This window comes from Coenobita brevimanus, chromosome 92, assembly GCF_032717465.1.
Source record: "Coenobita brevimanus isolate Jiangsu-jjx chromosome 92, ASM3271746v2, whole genome shotgun sequence".
NCBI lineage: Eukaryota > Metazoa > Arthropoda > Malacostraca > Decapoda > Coenobitidae > Coenobita > Coenobita brevimanus.
In genome coordinates, this window is record NC_137045.1 from 3,728,334 (window position 1) to 3,750,856 (window position 22,523).

At 41.9% G+C, this 22,523-nt stretch overlaps 2 protein-coding genes across 2 annotated transcripts in view; both read left to right on the plus strand.

Annotated features, from left to right (window-relative positions):
* LOC145412241 (facilitated trehalose transporter Tret1-like) overlaps nt 1-1,334 on the plus strand; it is a 50,829-nt gene extending 49,495 nt beyond the window's left edge. The window contains exon 5 of the mRNA XM_080282181.1: nt 387-1,334. Within this exon, the coding sequence (XP_080138307.1) occupies nt 387-1,334 (948 nt within the window). The remainder of the gene's footprint in view (nt 1-386) is intronic.
* The window catches only part of LOC145412063 (uncharacterized), a 111,186-nt gene extending 91,438 nt beyond the window's left edge, over nt 1-19,748 (plus strand). The window contains exon 4 of the mRNA XM_080281981.1: nt 19,664-19,748. Coding sequence (XP_080138107.1) covers nt 19,664-19,700 — 37 coding nt within the window. The 3' untranslated portion in view covers nt 19,701-19,748. The remainder of the gene's footprint in view (nt 1-19,663) is intronic.
* Nucleotides 19,749-22,523: the final 2,775 nt, after the last annotated feature.

The following is a 22,523-nucleotide window of genomic DNA, read 5'->3' on the forward strand; positions in this document are numbered from 1 at the left end:
GTGTTTGTGTTGGGTGTGTGATATTGTTAATGTTTAAAATAAAAAATATAAGCTTTTGAATGGATGAGCTTATAGAAAAGTTAGAGTACATCTTTAGTTATTAAATTAATCTTAAAATTTGTTTGGGAATTGCTTGACCAATTTTCCTTTGATTAAAGGCAAAATTCTTCATATTTTGATATATAAGAACATTAGACAAAACCCAGAAGTCATTATGTTTATAGTATACAGTATACTGCCAGGTACTGGTATGGTAAAAATGAACGGTATGGTTCTACAATATAATTTTAAATTTTGCAATAGTTTCTGTATGTCCAGTTCTTCCGCATGGCAGTAAATCTCTTCGTCTCCTTCCCCATTCGGAAACTAATTTTAGCCATTCACAGGTTGGGTCGCTGATCTGTTTCCTGTTGGGTGAGATCCTGGTGTGGAAGGACCTGGCCATCGTGGGTGTGTGCATCACGCTGCCCGTCTTTGTCAGCGTGGTTCTTTGCATGCCCGAGTCGCCACGTTTCCTCATCCATGCCCAGCCCGGCCATGCCCTGGCCACGCTGCAGTGGCTGCGTGGCGTGGAGAACGACGTCATGGAGGAGTATCACGACATCTCAGACAGCACCTACATGGACCGCTGGGCCATCGACTGTGAGGACTTGATCAGGCCCACTTTCTGGAGACCGCTTTTGCTTTCTTGCGGCCTCATGTTCCTGTACAGTATGACGGGGGTGGCCAGCTTCACGCTTTATGGCATGGAGCTCTTTGGTGAGGTGGCCAGTGCTTACGTCAACGTGGCTTATTTTGTGGTGACGACTGTGCTTATTGTGGCCATCACTCTGTCCGCCCTGCTGGTTGATCAAATCGGCAGAAAATTACTATTACTCCTCTCCCTCACCATCATGGCTGCTTCTGCCTTTGTGCTTGGCTTGTTCTTGTTTTTAAAGGACCTGCATCGGGTGGATAACTACTTCATGTACCAGTGGGTAGCTGAGGTCTTCTGTGTAGTCCTGTTCACGTTCGCCCATGGCAGCGGTGTGGGACCTATAGCTTGGGTGACAATGGGCGAGGTGTTCAGCCCACAGTACAAGTGGCTGGGTGTTTCTATGGCTTCCATGGTCCTCTGGTCTTCTATGATGGCTGTCGATGTTCTCTTTCATAAAATTCGCGTTGCAGTTGCCACTGGGGGAATATTTTGGTTTCACTGCGTCGTGTGTGTTGGCGGTTACATCTTTGTGCTGGTGTTCTTCCGGGAACTGAAAGAACAGCGGCTGGACACTATCACTAAGTCCTTCGTCAAGAAGCACGAGAGTCTTATCGAGACTTTCATTGCCAGGGTCTGAGAGAAGAAAACTAACCACTTTACTACAATGACGTGTGTTTGTTTTACCCATGGTAAAATCAGACAATTTCATTCAGCTTAGGAGAGCCCTAAGTAGTTAATGAAGACTAATGTTCAATCCATCCAGTTAGAAAAATATTCCAAGGTAAATAAGATCGTCAGGAAATAGCAATCCTACTGTAGACAATACGTCATAGGACTGAAGAGGTTAAGGCTGGTCTAGACTTGAAAAATTGGAAGGCCCGATGGTAATTATAGGACACGTGTACTGTACAGCCCTTGTTTACATTACTAACCTCTTGGTGTTCTGGGTGTGACTGTGCTGTATTTATATGGGTACATTGGAAGATAATTTTTTTCATTTTGACTCTCAGGAAGGGATGTGTAAAATGTCTGAAGCGTACCTGTTACAATTTTGATACCTACACTGCTGCGACGGTACGAACTATCTTCACAAAATACCGTCAAGACTTGGGGAATTGAGTTTGCTATTTTGGTATTCTTTTATTTTATTTTATTTTTTCACTCTGATATAGTGTTCTTGGGCATATATTTATTCTTGATACCACTAAGTTTTAACAGAAAGGAGGTGAGAGTTAACAAAACACTTGTGTCACAGAATAAGACACTAACTTTCTGCCTCACATGATGAAGTAGACCATAATGTGGTGAGGTTCGTTAGCATAATAGAGGTGAGACGAGTTTCCTTCTTTGCCAGTGATGAAACTTTTAATCCCTCACCATAAAGTATGTATATTGTCTTTGTCGCCGTGCTGGTCGTGGCGATTACAAACGTCATTATATCGTAGGGTATTATTATATATAGATGATAATTGTAGCTAGGATGCACGTTAGTATGTCTGCCGTACAGCCCCACTCCTGCCTTGTGGCCTGGTTGCTGGAACGCCTCAGTCGGAGTGACGGTCTTGCATAGCTTCGATTTCAACAGGTGGCTGGAGATTTTTTGAGATCATAATAATGCCACCAAGGGGTGTATGCTGGTCATCTGCCCTTAAGCTGAATGGACTACTGTAGCCTAACTTCCGGCAGCAACACCTCAATGAAGGTAAATAAAGATTGACCGCGACTTTTACCACGTGAGTGCGTCCGGCTGGGCTGTGATGGTTTGGTGGGCAGAGCCGGTATTACAAGGACTGTTTATTTTTGATAGTTTTTAAGAGGCACGCCAGCGTCTGTACATAATAGTTGGTAGAAGTATTATGTATATTTATACTACTACCGTTTTCCTCAGTGGTACATTAAAGAGCATATTATAACCTGTACTCTTTCAGCAGTACAAGTCATTATATTATGAATCAGTCTATCAGCAGTGAGATTAGAGTGATTGACCGTTTAATTCATAGATTACGTATCATGACGGTTTTGTCCCGGTCTGGTTTCTTAATCCATCTCCTCTTATTATTATTATATTTTAAAATGATGAGATCCCTGGGTCTGAAGGAAATCGTTTTGTCCCGGGCGAGACTCTTGATTTGAATAGACTTTTGTGACCATCTGCCGTACCTACTGCTGAATACTCCTGGTCTCTAACATTTTTTTGTCTAGCTCATGTGGCATAATTCTTACATAAATGTACATCTTTGCAAGGCTGTGCAAAGGACTTACGTTTCTTAGCTGAAACAACTTACTGTGTATAAATAAAACTGTCATAGTCTTTGTTCTGGTTGTATAATTTGTATGTGATATATAAGCACTTTATTTATATAACTCAACATAGATTACATCCAGCCAGCTCTTCTATACAAAATCCCTTCTAGGATATATCAAAGGCGGTCATCACTCCATTATGCTGTATACAGGGTGGTCCTTAAATACCTCTCTATAGACACTCACGTGGCTCAGTCTGCTGGTGTGGGTGTGGCAGTGGACGTAGGAAATGGAAAAATGATACGGGATAAACATAGATAACGCTGACGGAGCCGTTCTCGCAACACACGAGAAATTGCCGGGTGGAGTGGAAGAGGAGCACTGCACGACTTCCATGGCGATTTATCCTGCACATTAAACCTCAGTATCCTCGTCTGTGCTAGGGGCAAAACTAGATCTACCGGTATATCAAAATGACATTTATAACTTTCAAGACAATAATTAGGTGTGGCATGCAGAATAAATCGGTGTGAAGAGAGGTTATGAAGCCTCCTATGCCACTTATGGTCCGTAGAGAAGCAGTGTGTGTGTGTATGTTGGGGTGATATAAGGCGAAATTATCTACCTTTAAACCCCCACCCCTCTTTTTTTTCTTATTCCTGTTACCTCCAGAGGATTTCTGTTAAAAAAAAAAAAAAAAGGCAACCCTTTAACCGCGGGTGTCATCCCAGAATGACATTGCAAAAACTGGACCAAACCGCGGATGTCATTCTCGAATGTTTGTGAATATTTTGAATACCGCGCGTTTTTTCCGTGCGCCAATTGTTTCAAGGGAGAGTAGCTATTAAGTACTGAAGGGATTGATGAAGGTTGTATCAGACTACTCCATTTCCAAGAGCCTTTGATGAGCTGAATGAAATCATCTGACTCAATAGAACAAGAATAGCATAAAAAAGATACTGAATGGCTTAATCCTTTCAATCCAGTGATGTATTTTTTTATTCTTGTTATTTTCAGACGATTTTATTCAACTTTGGGTAGACATTTCGAGCTGGAGGGATTGATCTTAATCAGCTCTCTTGGTACTAAAGTTGAATAACACCGTGAATGAAACCGGCTGGTTGTAGAAGAAAAAGAAAAGAAATAAAAAAGTCACTGGATCCAAAGACTTAAGCGTAAGTAAATCAGTTTAGTTGCACACCTTGTCCTAAATGGGATTTTTTTTTTTTTTTTAATAAATATGAAATGGGAAGACATTTTCACACTCTTACTTTGTCCTTTCTGCCAAAGCATGTATAGCTTACGACTATATTACTTTCGTATGTAGGATTTGCGTTTGCAGAAAGTACAAAAGATGGGAGGATAATGCACTGTCCTTGTCCATTCTGCGAACTCTAATTGTCTGTCCTGCGAAAACAAACCACAGTTACGAGAGGGAAATGATGGCAAGCTTGTTTGTGAGTCCTTGATCTATGACGTCTGTTTATTACATATTCTTGCTACCATGAGGGTATTTTGCTCCACTTAAGAACAAACTCTAGTGCTAAAGGGGTTAATGAAGAATTTAGCTCCTCCAGATAGGTAAGTATATCCTAACCCCAGTAAAATTGTGTGGAGATACCAATAACAGAAATGTCACTGAACTTAAAGGATTAAGGATGGTGTTCTAAATTTTGCTAAACTGCACAAGGAAAACTTGTTACAGGAAGTAGATAGAATAGGAGGCCTGCTGCCCCATGAAGTTATCCAGTGGGGAAAAAAAAAAAAAAAAAAAACTGTACTAAGATCAAATCAACGTATAAGAGAAAGGGATAGAAAAGAGGAAGGCTCTCCTCCACCCACCACACCACCGGTAAAACTGGCAGGTAAGATAGTGTTAGGCGCAGCCAAACCAAGGCCGGAACCAGACTTTCTTAACGCGAATTGTTCGTTATTATGTACAGTACGTTAGGAGTAATGCTGGAATAAAAACATCTGGTTTCACTGGGTCACATTCTGACCACGATGCTTCTCACTGTTACCGGCGTCATGTCTAACAATGAGAAATAGATTGGTCAGAATGTGACCCAGTGAAACCAGGTGTTCTTATTCCAACATTACTCCTAACGTGCATAGTCGGACAATTCGCGTCAGACTAAGTCTGGTCCCGGCATTGGTATGGCATCATCTTACTCATGCTGTCAGGAAAAGCTTCCAACTATCAACATCTCTTACCCCTGCACCCCACTCCTCTCAGTTGTGGATGATTCGACGATCCATGTTTCGAAAATCACGGAATTCAGGCATCGCACAAAGAGAGCGTTGGCAACGTTAAGTGCGAAAGATGGAATCTTTGCAACGTGTTCTTAAGCAGATATCACATGTTTACAAGCCGCACAATATATTGCATTAATCATAATCATTAGACGCATGTGAAAAGTGTGAAAGATATTATCTCCATCGTTCCGAATTAGATATACGAAGAAAAGCATCAGAAAACAACTTCACCCGCCTTCCAACCAAGCAACACCGAGACAGTGACGAATGACAATTTGCTGTGATAGCTTTAGTAACATGTAAGTGAACGTTTATAACTTCTAAATATACCAGAAAAACGGAGAAATAAATTCTCAGAGCTAAACCTTGATAAATTATAGTTTCGCTAGGTGACTTGAGATCTTTACCTCTCCAGCAGGGCAGCTATCCTGGCGGGACGCGAACTCTCGACCTTTCGGGCTTGAGTCAGGTGCTCTACCACTAAGCCTCCCTGCCCCCTCTGAAATAATATACCAGAGAATCCGAAAGTAATTCAAAATGTCCAGGGTTCTTATCCGTGGAACTTTAACACATCACCTAACTCATACAGCCTGCTATCTGCCCTGTGAAAGATGCCACATTCTCTTGTTTGTCGGCATTTTTTTTTTTTCCTAATAATCATATTTTGACTTCACTTGTGGGAAGAAATTTACCTTTCAGTGTTTTTATCACTATATGTTATTCACCCCTCATGGAAAATGTGAAGACACAGCTTAGATTTAAATAATTTCATGATGTTCTCAAGTCGTCACTCCATATTCCTCCCCTCGCATTTAAAGCCCCGCCCAGCCATGAAGCTTTCAACATCAGCGTCCTCGGCCCATGTAGTGTTTTAAATTGAGAAAATTGTGAATGAAAGCGATTAATACATTTCCTGATTTCGAACTAATGAGCAAGAGTCGTGATTTTCACATAGTAGCAGTTAAACACGACAAGACTGCATTATACAGCGATTTTTTAGAATATTGTATTATCGCAAATAAGCGATTTCGGTACAGCATCCTCTGACGCGTCAATGTTTTGGTCACATGCTCAGTCGGAGAGTGTTGTTTGTATGGTGTGGGTGCACGCGTTATGGCTTTTGATGTGTGCCATGTTCCTGAGGCTGTTACGGACTGACAACGAAGGTATGTGTGAAACTATACAGTATAAGATAGTTAACAAATGAAGGTATGTGTGTGGCTATATATGATAGTTAAATACATGGTCATTTAAGTAATTACTGTCGATCTCGGGCTATTACGCCGCACAAAGCTGGTGACGCTTGGACGTGTTGTCTCACTCCGAGGACGTCTCTCCAAAGCAAAGTAAAATCATCTTTTGTCATTAGCTGTGGTGAAATGAATAAGAAATCTTTGAACTAAAGGGGTTAGGAAATGTTTACTAAAATCGGTAGCTTTATAGATAGTCTGAACTGGAGAAGGGCATTTAAACCCGCAATTAAAGACTCGATATCCTGTAAGCGTCGTCCTCCCCCGCCCTCCTACCCCGGGCGTCAATACCTAAACCAGTTCTGATATAACTTTATTTCTAACTTCGGAAGCCTAAGGTTGGTCTAGTTGGACTAATATTTACTGTGCATATCCAGCATGCTAGACCAGTTTTTACCAAAGTTAAAAGGGATATATAGAGTTCTAACTGGTAAGAATTAGTTTCGGTATTGACTGCAGCGGCTTATGTAGTCGACTGCATTGTGACTATTCAAATGTTCACTTTGACATTAAATTTGCGTGTTATACAGGTAGCCCCGCAAATTTTGGCTTTTTTTATATGGGAGTTAATTCTGATTCTCCTTTTGAGTCCAAATGGCTGTCTTAGCTAAATAAAATCGTCTAGCGGTAACAAGAATGAAGTGTGCCGATATCAGTTTAAAATTTAGTTTATAGCTGCTTTTAACCATTAGTGGCTTAGATAATGAGAGGGCATTCATGAAGTGAACAAAATCGCTTGGCGGTAACCAGAGGGATGCTAAGATTTATATTCATCGATTTTCGCACTCGTACTTTTCGTTCTCCTCGAGCTACTATTCGACAATTAATATTCAGCATGAGAAAGACTTAAAATTATCGGGGCCTCAACTCTTACAATCAGAGATCCTTCCAGAATCGAGTGAAATCGTGTTGGAAAAAAAAAAAAAAAGCTCCCATCTGTGGAAGCTTGCCAGCATTCTTCTGTATTCAGACTGACAGACAGGGTTAATCCATGATGCTCTGTAGTTATTTTGCAGTACGTGTAATATGAAATGATATGCGCAGAATATCCTGATGATCAAGGGAATGCGTCACTGAGCTTGAAAAATGTTTCAGACTTTCTCTCTCTCTCGATGAAACTGCATCCTGGAGATTATATATTTATGGTAAACAATAAAGGTCAGTCTGGCATACCGCTGTCATATGCTTTTCCCCCCTCGTGATGAAAATACATTTCCACTTGAAATTCGGGTGCACGTGCGGGGTTGCATGAGGAATTGTGGGTAACCCATTCAGCCCGAGGATAGGATATCATTTGTATCTTATTCTTGCCGCTACCATATGATTTTAAGCATCGGAGAGACCTCTTGTAGCGAAGGGTTTAATAAATACTATAACCATCCCTTCAGGTTCAAAAGTCTCTGTGGCTGTAGCTACTTACGGTATGAACAGGATTGTATTTACATTTTTAGGTCTGACTGTCTTAACGCTGCTCAGGTATGATTGTAGCTCATTGTTGTTGCAGACTTGAGGTTGTTCGTACACAGGTGTGGCTACGTTGCTTATGTGTGATTGTACTTATGATACCCATGTGTAATGTTACTTAAGAAGCACAGGCGTGGTTGTGTTGGTTGAATATTTCACCCTTTACTTCTCACCTCCTACTGCTAGTTTGCATCGTCGAGAGGTTCTTTTTTTTTTTTTTTTTTCAACAATTGATTTTTTTATATGATGGAGCTGGGTGGAGGGCGAGGAATATGCCATGGGTGTAAAGCAGACGCAGTGTAACAGCAAGGGAACATTTGTTTTAGATTATATGCCAAATTTAGACTAGGCCAGTCCCGCGATGTATGGAAAAGACAAAGGGCTGAAGGATAGGCGACATGGGAGAATATGGCTTTTTTTTTTTTTTTTTTGGCAATTTACTAGACATGTTACACCTTAACTTTCTCTTGCTTATATTTATCGTTTTATTACCGACGTTGTTTGCATCAGTAACATACACCCAAGAGGACACTAAAGTGTTATGTACAGGATAAATCGCTAAGGAAGAGGTGTTAGGAAATTTCCAACTCCCCTCTTATCACAACCCTAAGGCAGAGTACAGCACAACACAGCGTTGCTGCTGGGATCACACCCGATGTGGATGAGAGAATGAACGACCGAGCAAAGCAGATCAATTTCTTTGACAATTATTAGCCAAAATACAGGAGTAACTCAGTTGTTATATGACTAATATTAGTCTATTATCATAAGGCGTGAATGGGTATGGGAATAATCACGATAGTAAAATAAACACCATCTAAACTCGCTTAGGCCGCCTTTGGCTGCCTTCACTTGATGTCAAAAAGCCAGAAGTGAATCATAGCTCGGGAACCGGTGCCCGATTGAACATGAAAATGTTTTATTCTTTAAGTTAGAGCATTTTAACGGTACCTCGCTCTGACAAAATTTGCGGTACGTTCCGCTTTTGTGCTGTGTTTGGTAAACAAACCAACAGACACACAGAAATCGTATCATTATAATACAGATAACATATTTTGATTTGTGCTTGATGTTGAAAATGCAAGATTTAATGCATGGGCAAAATAGTCACGAAACGTTGGCGATGCTCTTTTGTTACCACGTGGCAGATGAAATTACCACGAAATGGCAACGCTGGCACAGAACAAGGAGACGGCGAATCAGGGGCCATCGTACCCAACCACCCGCACCCCCCCAACTCCCCCGTCCCTACTTCCCTTCCTCCCTCCTCCCTACTCCCCCTCCTTCCTTATCCTTACTCCCCTCCCTCCCTCGTCCCTACTCATCTCCCTTCCCACTCCCAATTCCCCACCCTTCCCCGTTCCATCTCCTCTCCCTTCCCCACCTATTATTCCCCTTCCTCCCCCATCCCATCTCCCCTCCCTCTCCCATGTCTCCCGTCCTCTCGCTCCGGTCCCAGGAACGATAAATTGGCTTGAATATACGTAGACACGGCGATGGATGAGCTTGTAAAGGCAACGATCGCAGGAGACATCACGGAAATGCTGCGGATGTGACACGAATCCTGTACCGTTTTGTTGACACCGATGCAGCTGGATTAGGCTGTTGGTGGTCTTTGTATTTGCATTCAGTCTAGTGTTAAATTCTTCACTGCAATGACTTGTTTATTCATGCAGATATCAGACAAATTGATTGAGATAATTTCGTTTGGAACTAAATTTAACCCGTGGAGTGCCCAAGGCGAGTCCCAAGTGCACTGATTTGAAGCGCAGGTATATCTGGAGCACACTGAGGCGAGTGAGCTGAGACTCGCACTTTCCAATAAACTCAGCTGGCTTAAACCATGTGTTCGTATGTCACATCCATTCTCAGCATCCCTTCAGTCCGATGACTCACGGTTTCATCCTTGCAGCAACCTGACGATTGTGTTCATCTAGGTGGGAACCTAGTCTTGTGGAGGATTTATAGTGACTATCTCTGTTCCAAGTCAGTCTCATCTAAGCCGAATAATATTGTTTGGAGATGAAAAAGGCGAATTAATTAGTGAGCCTACTAAATAAATGACAGCTTCAGCTTATCACGAAGATTTCGGTTGGAAAATATCCAGGTAGGTATTTGGTGCAGAGGTTGTTATAATGGCTAGATGTAATTACCGGCTGATGAAGATCCAAGGTTATGACGTTAGGGTCAAGCCTAATAGATTCAGTTACATGGTAGAATGAGATTTACTTCGTTATCGTCCCACTCAGCTGCGCTTCATGTGTTGTTTATTAATCCTTTCAAGACCGGAACAGTTCTAGTACTGTATTCCAGCTTACACCAGACGATTCTATTCATCTGAGAGTGATAATACTATCCTATTAACCCTCACATGGTCGTGACCCCTCTGATATTGTATTCCAATAAACTCCAGATACTTATAATATAGCCGAGTCTTTGAAATCTGAGTACTGTATTAATTCGGTTCCTCATCGATTTCGCGAGGGCGCCATATTTCATTTTTGTTACCTCCGGACGATTTTGTACGAACTTACTTCCATACTGCAGAGGAAGGCTTTTTTTTTTTTTATGACCTGTCTATGGTGGAGTGTCGGAAGTCTTTTGTAGGATGAATAATATCTTTTGGAGTTAGCAAGAGCATAATATGAACGACGTTATCATAGTAAAGTCATTCAGCCATAGGACTCTCAGTTTCTCATACAGAGGAGGTTTAAAATAGATATGCGTTCAGTGAGAGTGATTTCGTGTAGAGTGAGATTTCGATATATTTGTACCCATTATGTTATGTTGGAGGAAGATGTGGATGATTTGTTAAAACAGAAACAGATTAATATTCCCTCCGGCGAGCTGCCACGGGGAGACCTATGTATTTCCTCCGACTGTGAGGTATTAACTTTGAGAGGTTTATAATGACCTCCTCCTCCTCCTTTACACTCGCATTTTTGTTTTGTAAATATTTTCCCCATAGCTCTGATGGGGAACGGGCAAACAGAAGAGCCCGTCACGGAAGTTGCGGAAATAAAAGCTCTCCCATGAGAGCATAGCTGGGCCGACACGAAGGCTGACGAGGTGGCGAACAAGGCGAGGGGAAGGCGCGGTGGTTCAGGGTAACAAGCACACGATGGTCGAGGAGGGCAGGGCGGGACGGCGAGAGCACGGTGGGCTGCCAGGCGCCGATGGAGGGGGCGCCGACAAGTGCTGGATGTAATACCGCCCCGACGCTGCCCTCAACCCCCTTGCCCTGGTGGAAAGGCGATACGATTCGCCCAACCCCCGCAGCAGATGGAGACCAAGGAGGGAGGCCCGGACACGGTCGTAGGGAGGGCAGGCCCTGGTCCAGGTGGGCGGAGGGAGGAATACGGCTCTCTCGACCTCCAGGTCGGCAGGTCCTAGGCCGTGGCCCTCCAGGTCGAAAGGACAGGCCTACCCTCCTCGGTGATGCTAAGGGGGCTGGTCCCGCCACAGACTGGTGTGGAGGTGTCGACGGGACGGGAGGTGGGCTGCGAGTTACACTCGCATTCTTCCATCCCCTATCTCCATTCCCATCCTTCTGTCCTCTTACCATCTTCCTGTCCCCTCCCTTCTTCCATTCGTCCTTTCTTCTCCTCATTTCTTCTCTCCTTCCCCTAGGTGTCATACACCATTTTCCTCACCTCTTCCCATTCCCAAACCAACACTCTCTCTCTCTCTCTCTCTCTCCTCCATCATCGATCTTCTCTATTCCCTCATCCATCTCTTTCCGCACCTCACCACTTCCGCCGTCTGTCCTTCTCCGGATTTGTCCTTCATCTTTTCCAACTCTCTTTTCTTCTTCCTTCCCTTTCTTCCTTTCCTGCTCCGTCTCAACCTTCCATCCTCTTTCCCTCTCCTCTCCTCCGCGTTTCGCCTGCCCCCTCATTCCCCTTTCATCTTTCTATTTCCTTTAGGTCACTCCATCATCAACCCATCTTCTTTTCCTCCCTTTCCGTGCCTTCTCTCCCATTCCGCTCATTTCGCACTCCCCTTTTCTCACCCACTGTCTCCCCTCCTCCCTTCTTTACCCTGTTCATGCTGTCTCCCTTCATCAGGTCTTCCCCTCACCTCCACCATCCCTGTGCAGCCTCCGCCTTTCCCTCGCATATACAGTGAACTGGGGTCTGGCAGGTGGGGTGAGATTGCACTGAGTAATGGCTGTCAGAGGACGAAGGTTGGGATTATGTAGGTATTTTTGTATTTACACATTCCTGTAGAGACACACGCATTCATTTACGTATGTATTTACACCAAACCAATTTTTATTTACGCATTCGTGCATTTGAAATGAAGATATGGTAATATGTTTCAGTATATATTGATCCGGCTTCGTTTGGGATAATACTGTAACCCTTATATTCGTAGATACGTAATAGGTACCGGTAGCTGAAAAGGTTTACTTCCCAGATCACATCGGTTGGTATGCCAATTTTGTAATCAGTTAATGTATTTCTCTTGAAGTTAGAACTGCACGTGTGTGGATATGTATTTAGAAATAGAGACGAACAGCATTTGCATATTCATTTGAGGCTAGATTTTGCCATGTGCCAGTCTTGATTGCTTTTGATCCGTTACGTTAGGAAAGAAATCTGCACATTCAGGAGCACATGTACTTGTCTTGGTCCCAGGTTCAGGTGAACGGGAACCCAGTGGACAGTAGGTTGAAACTGCCCATCTCCTGCAGTCCACCATCTTCCTGTCAGGTATAGGGGTGTGGGGAATTGAATTGAGGGAGGTAGGGCGCCACGTCAAGTTGTCGCTCTCAGCACTTGGAGCACATTGTAGTAGCAGAATTCACAGTCTTGTAACCCATTGTGTGAGAGTAAATTTTCAGTTCATGATATCGATTCCCTTTGGAGCTGTGTGTATCTGTCGACTGATCTGCGCATACACAGTTAAACATTTAGTATCAATAATTATTAATACCAAGGAGCACAGCGGCAGCTGACCTTTGGTCTTTGGAGCCTATGTAAAAGGTATAAATACAATCAAACATAAATGTATAGTTTGAGCTCTGGGAGGAACTCACACACACTCTCTCTCTCTCTCTCTCTCTCTCTCTCACACACACACACACACACACACACACACACACACACACATTCAGTTTTTCGGTATTTTTGTCCATTTTGCTCCGAGTACCTCCATCTTGCACGTCACATCACATGATCAGACAGTCCTCCACACCGTCCTCTTTGTACTCCCTTATCATTGACTTCTTTCTACAACCACATAATCAGTAAAGCTTTCTTCATCGTTCTTTAGTTTGTGTACCCCATACCGCATGTATATTTTCATTTAGTCTAGTTGAGTATTGTAACCAACTTTAGAAATATTTTAGCATTCATACTTTTCCCATAAATTATTATTCGCATCATACTTTCTAACCCTTTCAGTGTGCTTACATCTTTTTATGTAGTTCGTATTATAGCCAGAACAACATTCAACCTTGGAGGGATTGTCGTAATTGTTAGAAAGTATTAAACCGTTCACTATGGTGACGCCTTTCGAGCTGTAGTTGTGCTGCCTCTAGACGATTTTATTCACAAATCTCCATGGGAAGGGGTGGTAGAGGAGTTGAAGGATACATAACCTGCGCTAGGAATAAACAAAAGAGTAGGTGAGTCAGTGGTTCAGTGAATGAAGAAGTAAGGTGAAGTTAAGGAGAGAATGCCCAGTAATATCGTCTTTAACATTATTGACGTTTGCTACATCATTCATTTCACCTGAGCGAGGCGGCTGGTCAGACGGAAAGCCTGTCATCTCTTGTTTCATTATTTTGCACCCGAGTTGAAAGATGCGTGGGTAAGGAATGAGATAGGAAGGTAGATAGGTGAGTGGGTAGGTAGGTAGGTGATTAGGTAGATAGGCAGCCAGTTAGCCTAAGTAAAGGTAGCATTAATCTATCTATTGCCAGACGCCATAATCCTGTACGGGGTGGCCTTAAAATATCCGAAAATAATAGCGTTAATTCCTTTGGTTTTTTTGTTTTTTTTACACGCGCTCGTAGCATAAGGATGTTGTGTGTTTGGTTTGGTTTGCCTGTCATTCTGTTTGCAAGACTATGGAAAAGTAACGGATGGAATTGCACCAGACTTAATGAATGAAATTCACCAGAGGAATAAGTAATTCAGTTTTGGCCGAAAAAGGCCGGAGGTCGTGCGTCACGGGCAAGGCCAACCAGTTTTGATTATATAAAGACTAAAACGTAATCAAAGCATTAAGGATCAGGCAAGGATGAAGTGATTCAGGTTTTCGAACAGTTAGAGGGAAAGATAACAGGGGAAGATAAAGGTAAAAGTCTTGACCTTTTAACTTAAATTTGGTTCGACATGGACCAAACTTAATGGAAGATTTAAAGGTCAGCCAAAGAGAATGATATTGTATTGTAAGAATGGATCAAAGGTTATGGTCACAGGACAAGGTCAGCTTCTATACTTTTGATCCAGTGTGGACCAAACTTCGTAGATGTGTTAAGGGCCAGGCAAGGATGAAGTAATTCAAATTTGAGAACAATCAGTCTAAGGTCAGGGTCTCAGGACTGGGACATTGGTTCAGCCTTTGACCATGCGTGGGGTGCGAGTGTTGTACTCGGCGTGGTCCTTATTTGATTTAGTCTTCAGATTTTACCTAGCTTTGGAGAACCCCTTGTAGTGAAGGGATTTATGGAGGAGGTACGGAATCAAACCTCTCCAGCGGAAAAGTCACTCATTAGCTGAATAAAACAGTGTGGTTGTGACAGAGATAGAAAGGGCAACAGACGGAGTGCTTCTCATTTGAATTTCAATGCTCTCCACCCGAGTTTAGGGAATGTTTAATTGAGGAATGAGGCAGGTGGGAGAGAGTGAGCTAAAGGGAAGCTAATGTCAGACGAGCCAGTAATACCCACCTTCACTGTATTTAATTTTTTGTATTTTGTTCCTTTTGAAACATGAGATATTATTCAGCCTAAGACATTCGTAGAAGCTGCGATGTTAGTGGAAACTGTATTATCAAACCCTGTCTGTTCGAAAATTAGTACCTACGTTGAATTTGATTATACAGCAGTAGACCAAATAGCTGTAAGAAAAGTACGTCAGATGGAGTGCCATGCTTCCCATCTCTTCAGTTGCTCTCCACCTGCGTTGAGAGGTGTCCACGCAAGGAATAAGACAGGAAGGAGAGAGAGAGAGAGAGGGTAAGGATAAGGTTAAAGGAAGGGAGGGAGTTAACGATAATGTTGGGGGAGGGGAGGAGATCAGGAGGTAAAGATAACGTGAGAGGAAGAGGGCGGGAGCGGACAGGGGTAGATGCTAAGTTAAAGGGAAGGAGAGAGGAATATGAGAATAACATTAGAATAGCCAGAAATACTAACTTAATCCATTGCAATGATGTATTTTTCTTATTCTTGCTTTTACTGGAGGATTTTATTCTCCGACAAGGAGGGTATATTTTCACCTCTGTTTGTGACTTTGTCTGTTAGCAAGATTACCCAAAAACTAAAAGAGAAATTTGAACCAAATTTGGTGAGTAGATAGTCCATGTTCCAGGGAACAATCTTTTAATTTGGGGGGCCGATCCGGGTCGAATTACAGATTCTGTATCAGGAATTACTTTGCCCTTGTTGGAGAGATACGCTCCACTGATTGCCCCTCTAGTTCAACTTTGGGACGGTCTGTAGCCTACCAGTGAAAGTGTTAATGAATGCTGTCTAACATGCTTAGTTGGTAACTGTATTAAAAATGTAACTAAAAGCCTTCATCGTATTGAAGGGGTTGTGGTTGACATCCTGACTATAGTGACATCTTTCTTTATTGTGCTTTGGCTACCTACAGACTAGTTTACTCAAATTTGGCGAAACCTGCTGCATTGAAGGGGTTAGGAAAGGTCTTCATTAATCCCGTCAGTCCGAGGATGTACTTTATATTTGACGGTATCTTTGCTACCTTTGACGATTACATTCACCTTGAAGAGTAAATCGGGTTGTGAAAGGTTTAAATGGAGACAGTTTCCAAGCCCCGTCGTCACAAATGGCCGAAGTTATAAAGGTGGCCAGGTAGCAGCAAGAGTAAACTAATAAGAACGTCTTTGGATTCGAGGAGTTAAACTGCTTCTCCATGCAAGGCCTCCCCAAAGCTAATTAAATCGTCTGGTAGTAGCGGAAATTAAATATACACAGACTTCATGAAATGAAAAGGTTATACTCTTTTTACTCTAACTTGGTCTAAAATTTCTCTCCCTCCGTCGTGAAGGCTGGGTTGTAACAGTAGATTATCACTAGTCTATAGTTCTAGTCCCGAAGAAGTGCTGTGGAAAGGATGTACAGTAGAGCTGTAGTATTGTCTTTCTCTGCCACTTAACTACATGAAATAGGGTGTATTAGGAAGAAAATCTGAGCCAAATTAAGGTAAAAAGGGCGTAGTTACTTTGACGCTGGCTGCATCATTAATTAGGCTCAAGGCAGCTTAACTCCTTCACTCCGATGTCGTATTTTTACTACATTCGCGCTGTTTATAGACGACTTTATCGCCTATGAGGGATTTTTCGAAATGGTCAGGCTTTATGGAGCCATCAGTGACTCCTTGACTACTTGATGTCGTTTGGTGACGGTGGTAGAATTATTAGTAGCAACAGTAGTGGTATTATTATTATTATTATTATTATTATTATTATTATTATTATCATCATCATCATCATCATCATTATTATTATTATTATTATTATTAGCAATAGCAGTAGTTGTAGTAGTAGCTATTAATCATAGTAATGGTGGTAATACTAATACTAATACTAATAATAATAATAATAAAATACCGGTAATAATAATAATAGCATAAACAGGCCTCGGTGGTGCACTGGCTTAGTGTTAGTGAGCCTGGCATCATCTCTCATTTACCTGGGTCAGGGCTGGAGGCGAGGTGGAGTGTCCCTCATCAGTAATTCATTGACCTCACCTGCGTAGCGCTAAGTGTGTCAGTAATTGACTGATGGTGGAGGTGTGGGTTACGAGAAGTGGGTATTAGGAGGCAGGCGTTTGAAAACCTTATCTGTCTTTGTCTGCGGCTGTTCATCCATCTATCCGTCTGTTCATCCATCAGTCTGTGTATCTTTCCGTCTGTCTGTTTGTATCTGTATCTGTTTCTCTGTTTGTCAATCTCTGTTTATCTTTATCTTTTTATCTTATTATCTGTCTACCCTTACATTCATGTGTGTGTTTTGAAAAGTATCACTATTTTCATTATTAGTGTAATAACCATTATCATCGTCTAAGTGTGTCTGTTCTCATTACACTAATCTTTATCAGTGTTTACTCATTGCCTTCTTCTTTATGAGTGTGATAATAGTTCTTAATATTCGTGTTGCCCATCATCCACATATCCTTAATCAGAGGTTCACCTGTTCATATCACAAGCAGTACCACTTTCATCAGTCTCATATTCAACCCTATCATCAGGTTTATAGTTTCTTTTGTTGTCATTCTTATCTCTTTAATCTTTCACAGTTACTTCCCAACAGCCTAATCATTTTGTCCTTTTCCGTATCAGAGTTAACTTTGTATAAGAAATAAAAGTAAATAAATAAATAAATGACAGCCAAGTACCGATTAAATATATTGTAATTGCATTTTGTGCGTGTTTTTCCCTACGAGTTTTTGAAGCATTTTACTCCAACTTCGCCATACTTTACCGTGATTGCTTAGTATATTACCGTAAGTGTGCAGTATTTTACCCCGACTATGCAGTATGTATTCCGGATTCAGCAGATGGGAACAGAAATTTAAGGGCAGTTCGAAGTGAGAGGGTATTAGCGTGGAGAAATTAAGAATGAGTAAGAATTTAAATGTATATGTGTGAAAATGAACACAGATGATGAGGTATTCCTTTAAATCGGATGACGTATTGTGTTCATGATGCCTGCTGAGTATGTTATCTGAGGAGAGACTTTTTTGTAGTTAATGGGTTGATGAAAATTAATTTGAAAATCTCTCTGAAACTGAATAAAATCGTCTGGAGGTTTCAAGAATGATATACAAATTACACTGTCGGGTAGAAAAGGTCATGTCAAGATTACGTGACAAAGACTGAGGTAATATCAACAAATATTTAAAAACCCAGACTTTTCCTCCTCTCAACAGAGTGGTCAGGGCTTTGACTTTCTCCAGGAGGAGGAGGAGAAGGAAAGTAGATTGTAACCGTAAGCGTTATATACCGACCATAAGTTAGGTTCCAGGACTGGTTATGATGTTGTGGCAGCAGTCTTTGAAGAACTGTCTGTTGTAGTAGTTGAGTTGCTATGAGCTTCTGTGTTTCATAGAATCGCCTGCACAGGAGTGGAGCTGCACCGTTTTGTTGAGCTTTTTTTTTTTTTTTTTTTTTTTCCCCTGATGTTGGCAGTTGTTTTTCCCCGAGCCAACTACCTCCAGATGATAATGTCAACTCTGGAAAGATCTCTGGCATCGAAGAGGTTTGTGAAGGCTGTATCAAAACACTATCGTTCGAGGTCGCTCCAAAGCTGAAAAAATCGTCTGGCAGTTAGAAGAATACTATAATACTGTACGTTGTTTGCTGGAGGGGAACGGTTGAGTGATGGAAAACATTCGCGTATGATGGTATGTTGAGTAGCATTATATAAAATAGTCAGTGAGGAAATAAGAAACCCCCAATAAAATGAAAGTGAAGAATGAGGATAATTGTCAGTGAGCATAAAAAGACAGTTATACACACACCAAATATGTAATAATAAGAAGGAACTCACGACGGGGGCTAATGTGGTAAACTGGGACACTAAGGTTGAGATATGTAACACAACAGTTGGCAGGAAGTCATTGTAAACGCCGCTCTCAATGACGCCTGTGGGAAGGGTTCAGTGAGAAGCCTCTAAATTTAGCCTATTCCTGAGTTTGAAGTTAAGGGGTCCTGTGTTTGTTATGAGGTAGTATGTGGTGTCGCTATATTTAGTGACTGTGTGTGTGTGTGTGTGTGTGTTCCAAAAGTTCAAGTCAATACTGTTTCAAAGAACACCATGTACATTCTCATAACCAACACTAGGCCTCCTAACTTCAGACTCAGAACCTAGCTTTTGAGGCTTGTCACCGAACACTGCCCACAGGTGTCACTCATGAGCAGTGTTTGAAACCCCAAAAGTATATTGATTTTTTGTGTGTGTGTGTGTGTGCGACAGTTTATCGAGTGTGTACAGTATTTAAAATGTCAAATAGATAGATGCTGGATGTTGTAGATAAATACATACTCGGTACGACATGTAGATATAGCGATAGCTTGATTGATACCTGCCCAGTAAGTAGGTATATAACGCATATTGGGTACATGGTGACCAGGTTCGAGAGAGAGAGAGAGAGAGAGAGAGGCTCCGTAATTATCTTCTTTATGTCATTAAGGGGACCTGGCTAGTGCTTTGAAGCGAGCTAATTAGGGGTAATTCTCTTTTTCGTATTTATCGTGTACGAATATATATCGTTTTTAATATTCATTTATATTCTCTCCTGTTTTTATCACCCCAATTCTCTCTCTCTCTCTCTCTCTCTCTCTGCTGTTAGTGCTAACTGTACATTTTATTTAGCTAGTAATTTTATTCCTCTTTGGAAAACCCGCCGCAGCAAAAGAATTAAAAGTTAAATATCCTCAATGCATTATAACTCAAGGTGTGTATATATATATATTACATAAAGCTAATCTGACGTACACTTGCTTAGTAGGTTTCATTGCCGTTGTACTAATTGTGTTTCGTTTTCTTCCCTTAGGGTTGACGATCACCACTCTCGACATGGAAAAAGGTGAGTGCAGTTGTGGCTTGTACTCTTCTGACTTCCAGTGATTTAAAAAGAGCGAAAAACAGTGATGGTAAACTGTATCTTGACACGTTGAGGTGCCGACCTCAATAAGCGGGTTCCAACATCCCCTCCCCCCATTAATTATTAGTGGTTAGTTTAGGTAGATTTCATTAGGTTATGACGTAGCTGAAATATAATTGTGTTGAATATATTGACCACTGCTGTGCAGTGATAGAGAGCAGTTCCTTACACATCTGGGAATCCAAGCTCAGGAAACATGGTTTAATCCCTTCTGATAAAAGCCGAGTAGTTCACTGTACAATTATCGCATTAGGTCTCTACCATTTGGAGATGGTGCAAAGAAACAGTGTTGGTAATAATTAGTCTATATGCATATTTTTTCTACATTTTGCTGATGCTTGGTGGTCATGCATTTTAGCTACCGGAATAGGAAAAGTTGAGTGAGAAAGAGAGTGAAAATTATTATTTTTTAAGGGGGAGGGAGGTTATCCTCGTATATACGCGAAAGTTTTGGGAATCATGTTGAAAATTGAGGACTATCGATGAGAGAAAATTATGATTGCTTCGATTTTGAACCGAGGAGCCAAATATTTCGAAACCAGTGAATCACAAAGAACATAATTAATACCCGATAACCAGAGTTTGATCCGATAAAAAGGTCGTTGATGGTTGCGTTCCTGGCCGATGTTTGCGGTAAATTGAGGCCACGTTTTTTAAAATATAGCTGAAGAAGATGGGATCAGGAGTTGTTTACATATGAGAGACCCAGATTATCGAGGGCGCAGGGGGAAGAGAAGGGAGAAAGGAACGGAGAGGCAGGTGGCTAGGAAGAAGCAGAACGGAAAAAGGGAAGTAGACCATGGAGAGAGGGAAAAGAGAAGGAAGATGCTCAGGCAAGGAGGGAAAAAAGAGAGAGGGAGGCAGGAAGAGAGGGAAATGAGAGGAGGGTGCATTGGGAGGGGGGAGGGGGAAGGAGAAGGAAAGTAAGCAGGGAGGGAAAGGGGAAGGAGGGAGGACAAGGAGAAAGGGAAATGAGAGGGAGCAAGGGCAAGGAGATTTGGAAATGGTAAGAAGGGAAGGCAAGGAGAGAAGGAATGGGAAGGGAGAGAAAGAAGAGAGGGGTAGAACGGAAAGATAGAGAAAGGAGAGGAAAGTAGGGCAGAAGAGACAGAAAGGAGAGGGAGGGAGGGAAAGGAGTGGTAGATATGAATGCGGAGGAGGAAGATGTAACTTAGGATATAAGGTAGGAGAGTGAAGGACAGGAAAGGGAGTGGTAAAGACAAGAGTGAAGGAAAAATGGAGATTAGGGCAGGGAAGTAAGGAAAAGAAAGGAAAGGGTGAATGCAAGGGACGGAAAATGGAGAAAAGAAGGTCATGACACGTACGGGAGAGAGAGAGAGAGAGAGAGAGAGAGAGAGGTGGGGGGGGGGGAGTTGATGGATTAACCTGCTGGGCTGTCGGTGTTAACGCAGGGCCCGCCTTAAGCCAAGATGGGGGGCCGCGTTCAATCTACTAAACGCAGATGGAATTTTAGACTAAGGAAATATTTAGTACCTTAAGCCAGCCATCCCATCACGGAAGTTGTTTGACGGGTGAGAGGGGAATAGGAGGTTGTTTCATGGCAGGGCTTCTGGATGGTGGTAGTACTTTACTAATAAGCAAACAGTTGTAATATATCGACAAAGATTAGTTACGTTGAGGAGCCAGATTTACAGTTTATTACCTCCGCCAACGAAGTTGGAGGTTATGTATTCACATGTGTTTGTCTGATTGTCCACACGATATCTCCAAAAGTTCTGAATGAATTTCAATAAAATTTTGTGGATCGGTGGGCCATGGGCCAAGAAGGAATTGATTAAATTTTGGGACGGATCCGGATCCGGATCCTCTGTATCCCGCACAATATTTCCAAAGTTCTTAATGATTTTCAACAAACTTTTGTTGAAGAGAGGGCCATGGGTCAAGGAACAATTGATTAAATTTGTGGGCGGATCTGGATCCTATTTATTCCACAGCATCTCCACGGATCCGGATGCTGATCATTTTTAATGGCAGTGGCATTGGCTGGGGTATGCTCTTTCTGAGTGCTTTGTAATATTGTTTTATATATTTTTGATTATCGTGGTTAATAGTTGTATACTGGATACCGATCGTAATTCTTCACGTTCTCAAATTATACTTAAAGGCACGGCGGAAAATCTTAGGTGACGTATAGTACCTCGTGTTCTGATATATCGGTCCATCTGGCTGCTTTAACGTCTATCCATCTATCATCCTACCAGTCTGTAGCTGTGTATCAGTGTCTGTCTGTCTGTTTGTCTGTCTGTCTGTATGTATGTATGTTTGCATGTACAGTATGTAGATAAATATATTGATAGTTATTTCGGGACAAGGATTTAAGAGATAACCTTATGATATACGAGTATAATGTAGTGGCCATGTTCCTTATCCCTTTCGTCTCTTTAAATACACCTTCCCACTTTCTGTAGTTTTCCCTTTTCTTCGCTGTACTGTGTTTTCCACTCTTCCTTCATTATTATTTTCATTGCGTGCCTTTCACCATGTGTTCCATTTTCATTCTTTCTCTTTCTTTCTCTGCTTTCCATTCATCTCCTGCCATATTCGTCACTTTCATTCCCTCCTAACTGTTTTCTATATTTACTTTCTTTTATTGCGTCACTGAACATTACCTCTCCTCTTGTCTTATCCTCTGCTTTCTCTCATTCTCCATCTGTCTTCCATTCCTCATCCTTCCATCATCCTCTCTTCTCCCTCCCTCCCTCCTTCCATCTTAATGCTGTAGTAATTG